The sequence below is a fragment of the Primulina tabacum genome, chromosome 2 (assembly GCF_025594145.1).
Source record: "Primulina tabacum isolate GXHZ01 chromosome 2, ASM2559414v2, whole genome shotgun sequence".
NCBI lineage: Eukaryota > Viridiplantae > Streptophyta > Magnoliopsida > Lamiales > Gesneriaceae > Primulina > Primulina tabacum.
The window spans coordinates 25,728,221-25,736,641 of record NC_134551.1 but is presented as its reverse complement, the minus strand read 5'-3'; the positions used below and the strand labels follow the sequence as shown (position 1 = coordinate 25,736,641).

At 38.0% G+C, this 8,421-nt stretch overlaps 1 protein-coding gene across 1 annotated transcript; it reads right to left on the bottom strand.

The window, feature by feature from the left end:
* Positions 1-3,362: 3,362 nt before the first annotated feature.
* Positions 3,363-7,302, bottom strand: LOC142537600 (uncharacterized). Its single transcript, XM_075643105.1, has 8 exons — positions 6,451-7,302; positions 6,090-6,358; positions 5,841-5,939; positions 5,468-5,739; positions 4,679-4,963; positions 4,515-4,567; positions 4,237-4,457; positions 3,363-3,636 (listed from the first exon to the last, which is right to left on the bottom strand). The coding sequence occupies exons 1-8, from the start codon at positions 7,300-7,302 to the stop codon at positions 3,363-3,365; spliced, it is 2,325 nt and encodes a 774-aa protein (XP_075499220.1).
* Between the last annotated feature and the right edge of the window lie 1,119 nt (positions 7,303-8,421).

The following is an 8,421-nucleotide window of genomic DNA, read 5'->3' as shown; positions in this document are numbered from 1 at the left end:
AAAATACTCGATCACTCAAGGATCATTTACGTGCTACTTAAATCAGTTTATTCACATCAATAAACTTTTGGTTATTTGGTTAAGTTGTGGTGTCTGGTGAACTAAGTGTTCTTAAAATCCAGACGTGTAAAGTGATCTCTAAAGATTTCCAAAATAGGCGGTGTGATAAGTCCTGATTGGAGTGGGCTGTTGTAAAAAGTTTGTAAAGCCAAAGTCTTTTAGTGGAATCCTTCCTGAAGAGGAAGAAGGGGTGACGTATGAGTATTTAATCTCCTGAACATCCATAAAAACCTTGTATCATTTGTTTCTCGCAAGCACATACTTTTCAAGCTTCATTTTTGTTGTTAAGCCTGTCAACGTTTTAAGCTGTCATTGGAAATTGTGAACCATTTTCCGAATTTAATAATGATCCACATTTTCAACCGTTTGAGAAAAATTTTCAACCGCCTCAAAAATGATTTGCTACTCTAATTTAGATTACCATGGATGCATTGATTCAAGAAAATCCACTTCAAGATATATTTTATTGCTACCCAATGGAGTTGTATCTTTGAAAAGTGCAAATCAGACTTTGACCGTTTCTTCCACTATTGAGGGTGAGTTCGTATCTTGTTTTGAGACCACCTCTCATGGAGTTTGAATGAAGAGTTTCATTTTAGGGCTTAGAATCATGGATTCTATTTCTAGGCCATTGATACTATTTAATTTAGTGACAATTCAGCTGCTGTTTTTATGTATAAGAATAACAAAAGTTGAATTCAAAGAAAGTACATTGACATTAAGTATTTAGCCATAAAATAATGTGTTAAAGATAATACAATGGTTATTAACAATGAATTGATGATTATTGATCCTTTGACTAAAGACATGCCACCACATAAATTTAAGGATCATATATAAAGTATGATACATGATTCCTCTACGTAATTTTGTTATAAGAATAAATTCATTTATTAATGAATCTCTATTACTATATTTTTTCATAGTCTTTTATTTGTGTACACATTCATTGCTTTGAAAAATATCAGTAAAGTTGGACATGGATAAACATATGATTTATTCATTAAGTTATTCTAGTTGGATAAACATGATACATTGTGATATATGGAAGATAATAATCACATTTAGGGGACTTATCGCCATGATTCATGTTGTAACACTCGTGGCTAAAATCACATAATCAGTGCAAAAGCTTTTCAATATAATTTGGAGAAAAGGTGTTATTTTAAAAAAATTTTGGGCATCATCTCCCCACAATTAGGACATGTCACCTGTCTCAAACAACATATAAATACTTGAAAAAGATTTTCATATACATATACATCAGATCCCAGATAATATAGCATCTACACATATTTCTAATTCAAATACCAAAACAAGATTTTCAGTGTTTCTCAAAATAACCAAAACCATAACATAACAAAAATAGCATCCAATCGAAATCTCCAAAGTTTGGCATATGTCCTTCACTCGGTTCGACATCTCAGGGATGATCAGTCTTTCTTACCTGTGCTTGCATCACATGAACATAACTAGAATGAGTATAAAACTCAGAAAATGGAATCAATACTAACAAGATACATATATATATCATTTTATTGTAAAACATAAAATGTATAGCCTCAATTTCATTTTGTTGAAAACATTATCCATCTCATTTCATAAACGTCGAATCATCATTAATATCGTCCGTCAAAAATCATAATACAACAATACATATGGATGATATTTATTTTCGTTGATTAACTTAAGAATTGATAGTTCTTATAAGATAGTTCATTCATTGCCAACCCTCTTCGTAAAAACGAATCTTATAGGAGGGACATGCACCTCTGCATAAAATGCATCTTATAAGAAAACACATGTTTTCATCACTAATTGGCCAATTACATTACAGATTTAGAATTTCCATAGGCAACACCGCTACTATCACTATCAATCCAATCATTCAATCATATAAAACTTCGTTCAGGCATTTTATCAACACATTAGAGGCATAATGTAAAGTTTAACTGCTTTCATTCAGAAATGCATATAATTGCACTACCATATATACATATTTACATATATATATCTTGAATGGAATTTGAAAGGAGTTAACATCATAAAATCATCAAAACACATACATATAGAATCATGTGATGCATTTAAGAAATGATTCCACTTACAACCCAATACACAAGTGCCTGCTAAGTTCTTGAGAGATTCCTACAACACAATAACAATAATAATACCATCAATCATTACGTTAACAACCTTACCTCAACACTCAAACAAAAAATCCCGATGTCTTCCCTTCAATCACTAAACAAAGAAATAAACTTTTTTACCTTGCTCCTAAACTCTTGAGGAGAAGAACTTCTAATCTCCAAGCAAAGATTAAGGTTTCAATCAAAGATTTTTGGAAGCTAGGGTTCCTCATTTCTCCTTCAATCCAACTTCTTCCAAGACCGTGAGAAGAGAAAAGAAGAGAAGGGAAATGAGGAAAATGAGAGTCTCATTTGATTTTATGCCTTAAATCAGCCAAAACACGCTTTTCCACTGTACTTGGCGCTGGGGAGGGCAAGTTTTACCGCCCTAGCGCAGAACATACATTCCGAAACCCAAAAATATAGATCCAGGCACGCTGGGGCGGTCAAACATTACCGCCCTAGCGTGGCACCTTCTGTCCCGACGCGCGCTCTGTGCACAGCTTCTCCAAATATTGCTCCAGAAATGCCTCTTCCCCTCATAATTTGAAAAAGTGGTAGACATGAAAGTTGTAGCTTTTTGTCTTAGCTTGCATCATCAATTGGCCTCATGTCATTTGAAGTTCTGAGTGAAACATCATGCTCAATCTCCCAACATGTGTCACTAGAGGAATGACGATACACACGATACACTTCGGGGCGCTTTTGGCTTGTCTTCCACAATGATTTGAACAAAACTCAAAACATGAAAGTTTTAGCCTTATGTTTATCTTTCTAATGGAATTGGCCTCACATCAATTAAATCAATATACTAAACATTATGCTAAAAACCACAACTACTGCCACTGTTTCATACCGTTTCAGTACTTCCAATACCTATTTGACTAAAGATCAACTTTCTATTCTACCCATACATTCTCTGTTTCATTCCATATCATTCAATACCATTCATATCATATCTTGAAGCCATAAACCATCACCATTACATCACATATCAAAAACGATCATCATAACAAACTATAAAAGGAATAAGAAACATACTTAATCATAATCATTACCTTATATCATAAACATACGAATGTCTGGGCGTTACAATTCTCCCCTCCTTAAGAAATTTCATCCCCGAAATTGCCATTACTGTGCGAATAACTCAGGATATTGCTGTTTCATTTCCTACTCTGTCTTCAACGTTGCCTCTTTAACCAACTGATTACGCCAAAGAATCTTGATAATGCCGATCTCCTTATTCCTCTGTACTTTAACCTTGTGATCTAAAATCTGGATTGGTACTTCTTGAGAAGTCAAGTTCGGCATCAGGTCCAACGGTTCATGTTTGAGAACATGGGAAGGGTTCGAGATGTACTTCCTGAGCATTGAGACGTGAAATACATTGTGGACTCTATCCAAGTCCGGCGGTAAGGCTAGACGATATTCTCTTTCTCCAATCCTGTCCAGAATTTGAAATGGGCCGATAAATCTTGGGCTCAGCTTTCATTTCCTACCGAATCTCATAATGCCCTTGAGAAGAGAAATTTTGACAAATACATGATCTCCAACTTCAAACTCCAAAGGCCTTCTTCGATTATCGGCATAACTTTTCTGTCTGGATTGGGCGGTCTTCATTTTGTCCTGGATTAAAGCAATCACAACAGCTGTCTGTTGGACCAATTCTGGTCCTAACATCTTTCTTTCACCGACTTCATCCTAGTTCAATGGTGACCTACATCTCTTGCCGTACAATGACTCGTATGGTGTCATGCCAATCGTCGCTTGATAACTATTGTTATATGTAAATTCCGCATTGGAAATTTAGAATCCCAGCTACCAGGAAAATCAATGGTGCATGCTCGTTGCATATCTTCAAGAATCTGAATCACCCTCTCTGACTGCCCGTCACTCTGAGGATGATATGCTGTGCTAAAAGCCAACCTGGTGCCCAAGGCTCTGTGCAAGCTCTTCCAGAATTCAGAAGTAAACCTCGGGTCACGATCAGATACAATTGACACAGGGATACCATGAAATCTCACAATCTCATTCAGAAGCAAACCTCGGGTCACGATCAGATACAATTGACACGGGGATAACATGAAGTCTTACAATCTCAGCTACATAAACTTCAGCATACTGGTTCATTGTAAACGTCGTATCGACAGGAAGAAAATTAGCCGACTTGGTTAACCTATCAACAATCACCCAGATGGAGTTGTAACCCTTTGGTGTTCTTGGAAGTCCCGTTACAAAGTCCATGGTGATGTGCTCCCACTTCCACTGAGGTATTGGGAGGGATTACAAAGTTCCGGCAGGTCTTTGATGCTCAATCTTTACCTGCTGACATGTTAGACATTCAGATATAAACTTTTCGATATCACTTTTCATACCTGGCCATCAGTATAGACGTCGGAGATCCTGATACATCTTGGTGCTACATGGATGTATCGAGTATGGCGCGGTATGAGCCTCTGTCAAAACATCCAGACAAATGTCATTACCACTGGGAACACATATCTGACCTCTCAACGTTAACAAATCATCAGTGTTCATTGCAAACTCTATATTTCCTTTCTCATCGGCTTTGGATCGCAATTCCATCAAGTGATTGTCATTAGGCTGCTCCCGTCGTACCCTATCTGTCAACGTAGGTCGAATAACCAAAGCTAAAAGTCTAGCGATGGTCCCTTGCTCTACTATAGAAATCTCGCTCCTCTGAAGACCCAATAACAACGGCTTTTGAATCAATGAGCTCAAAGAAGAAACTGACTTGCGGCTCAAAGTATCTGCAACAACGTTTGCTTTACTTGGATAGTAGCTAATGGTCACATCGTAATCTTTAACAAGTTATAACCACCTCCTCTGCCGCATATTGAGTTCCTTCTACGAGAATAGATATTTCAAGCTCTTGTGGTCTGTGAAAACTTCACATTTCTCGCCATACGTATAATGCCTTCATATTTTCAATCCGACGACCACATCCGCCAATTCAAGATCGTGGGTGGGATAATATTTCTCGTAGTTCTTCAATTGACGAGAAGCATAAGCGATTACTTTCCCACGCTGCATCAGTAAAGCTCCAAGTCCCATATTTGACGCATCGGTGTATACAATAAAATCTTCAGTGCCGCACGGAAGTGCTAGGATAGTGGCTGATGTCAACTTGTCTTTCAACACTTGAAATACGCGTTGTCACTCGTTTGTCCACTCAAACTTCACCGCCTTCCTCGTTAGATTGGTTAATGGCAGGGCTATTTTGGAGAAATTGACAATAAAACGTCGATAATAACCTGCCAAACCAAGAAAACTACGCACCTCGGAGACTGTCGTAGGAATAGGCCATTGTTTAATCGCTTCAATCTTCATGGGATCCACTGCAATGCTGTCTCTCGAAACAATATGGCCCAGAAATGATACTTGCTCTAACCAAAATTCACATTTTTTCAACTTTGCGTATAGCTGCTTTTCCCTCAATAACTGCAATACAGTTCTGGGATGCTCGGCATGAAGTTCCTGAGTCTTGGAGTAAATCAGGATATCATCAATGAAAACGATAACGAAGCTATCCAGATATGGCTTGAAGACCCGGTTCATTAGATCCATAAGACAGACGGAGCGTTCGTCAACCCGAATGACATGACTAAGAACTCATAATGGCCATACCTGGTTCTGAATGCAGTTTTAGGGACGTCAGCTTCCCTAAATTTCAGCTGATAATCACCAGAACGCAGGTCGATCTTTGAAAACACTCGCTCCCTGTAGCTGATCCAAAAGATCGTCAATCCTCGGCAATGGATATTTATTCTTGATCATGGCTTTGTTGATCTCTGTAATCAATGAATAACCGCAAATATCCATCTTTTTTTTTGACAAATCGGAGCTCCCCATGGAGAAGAACTCGGACGAATAAACCCTTTGTCTAATAGATCCTGCAACTGATTCTTCAGCTCCTTCATTTTAGTCGGGGCCATACGGTAAGTAGCTTTTGAAATCGGAGCAGTACCTGGAACCACGTCAAACACAAACTCAACTTCATGGTCAGGTGGTAATCCAGGCACATCATCTACAAATACGTCAGGAAAATCCCGAACTACCTCAATCTCATTCAACTTCAATGTCATCTCAGTATTCACATCTATCACAGCACCTAAAAACCCCTGACACCCCTTTGATAACATTTCCTGAGCTTTGAGACAAGAAATACAAGGAGTGCCAAACAAATACCTAAACTCTGGAAAATTCCGCTATCATCATCTTCTGTAGGAAATCGCACCGTCTTAGCCACACAGTCAATAACGGCACGATATGACGATAGCCAGTCCATTCCCAAAATAACATCAAACGCCACCATGGGAATAATAATAAGATCAGCAAAATAGATTTTCTCATTAACTTGTACTGTACAACCTTTAAGATTACTAGAAGGCCATATTTCGTCTCCCGATGGCAACAAAATACTATAGTGGAGGGGTTCATAAGATGGAACAACATTCAAGGAGCGCAAGAAAATTTTAGACATAAAGGAATGCGTAGCACCAGTGTAAATCAATGTATTAGCGGCCTTGCCTGAAATTAAGATAGTACCTGATATAACAGAAGAATCAGGATTTGCGCCTTCTTTGGTCATTGTGAAGATTCTGTCTTGAACCCTATCTTTCCCTTTCTCACCTTTTACTGGACAATTTCTGATGACATGTCCAGCACCTCCACAATGAAAGCATCGATTACTTCCAACCAAACACTCACCTATATGCATTTTGCCACATTTTGGACATACAGGTCGATCATATGCAGGCGGTGGCATAGGAGCTTTAGGTCGATGCTCCTCTTTCTCTTTACCTCTGAACTTGTTTTTACTTTTCCATCCAGAACCTTGGCCTTTATTAGAAAAATCTTGGCGTTTCAACTGTCTTTCTCTTTCAATTTTCTTCTCGTGCTGCTCGGGCATCCTTGCTTTTTCAACAATCTCTTTATATGAAGCAGCTTTAGACATTCGAACGTCTCTTTTAATTTCAGCCCGGACACCTCTCAGAAAATGCTCGCCCTTTTTGATGTCATTGCTGGCCAGATATGGGGAAAACTGACACCCCTCTTCGAATTTGAGAATATACTCTTGCATTGACATATTTTCTTGCTTCGGTTCTAGAAATTCCTTTACTTTCTGACTTCGAACATCTCGAGAAAAATATTTGTCGTAGAATAAATTTTAAAATCCTGCCACTTGAGTTTCGAGACATTAACTGATATCTTGGTGGCATCGCACCAAATCCTCGCAGTCTTGGTCAGTAGAATAATGGAACAGTTGACTCGATCTTTATCGTCTAACTGAAGATAATCATAAATAACCTCCACAGCTATGACCCATTCCAAGGCGACTTGGGATCAGTGCTACCATCAAATTCTGGTGGCTTCATCTTACGAAATCTTTCGTATGCGCCTTCACTATTGGGCTCGGGCCTCACTTGCTCTCTCTCTCTCCCTCACCTTGCATTCTGCATCCTTAAGAGCTGCTGAATTTTCTGGCCATGTACCTTGGCATGTTCTTTCAGTAACTAGCTAAATTCACCAACCACTCTAGATAATGAACTATCCTCCACTTCTGGTGCTTTACGCTTAGGAGGCATGATCCTATAATACATATTAGTTTAAAACCATTTTCACACATAACATATCATAAATATTGAGGCTACATATCCATATTATATCAAATAATACAGGTACATACATACTGAATTGTCGACAGCAGAGGAAGTCATATGCCAAATAATTGGTCCGAAAATCTCGGCTCTATTACCAATAAATGTAACACTCGTGGCTAAAACACATAATCAGTGCAGAATCTTTTAAATATAATTTGGAGAAAATGTGTTATTTAAAAAAAATTGTGCAGCATCTCCCCGCAATTAGGGCATGCCATCTGTCTCAAGCAACACATAAATACTTGCAAAAGATTTTCATATACATATACATCAGATCCCAGATAATATAGCATCAACACATATTTCTAATTCAAATACCAAAACAAGATTTTCAGTGTTTCTCAAAATAACAAAAACCATAACATATCAAAAATAACATCCAATCGAAATCTCCAAAGTTTGGCATGTGTCCTTCACTCACTTCGACAACTCAGGGATGATCAGTCTTTCTTACCTGTGCCTACATCAAATGAACATAAGTGGAATGAGCATAAAACTCGGCAAATGGAATCAATACTAACAAGATACATACATATATCATTTTA

What these genes read in the sequence shown, in the direction of transcription:
- LOC142537600 (XM_075643105.1), bottom strand. Translation starts at nt 7,302, where the DNA reads ATGTCAATGCAAGAGTATATTCTCAAATTCGAAGAGGGGTGTCAGTTT. An exon ending in CAGGATCTATTAGACAAAGG is followed by an intron (nt 5,940 to 6,089) that starts GTTTATTCGTCC and finishes CTTTTGGATCAG; the next exon opens with CTACAGGGAGCGAGTGTTTT. An exon ending in TCAGATATGTGTTCCCAGTG is followed by an intron (nt 4,568 to 4,678) that starts GTAATGACATTT and finishes ACTGATGGCCAG; the next exon opens with GTATGAAAAGTGATATCGAA.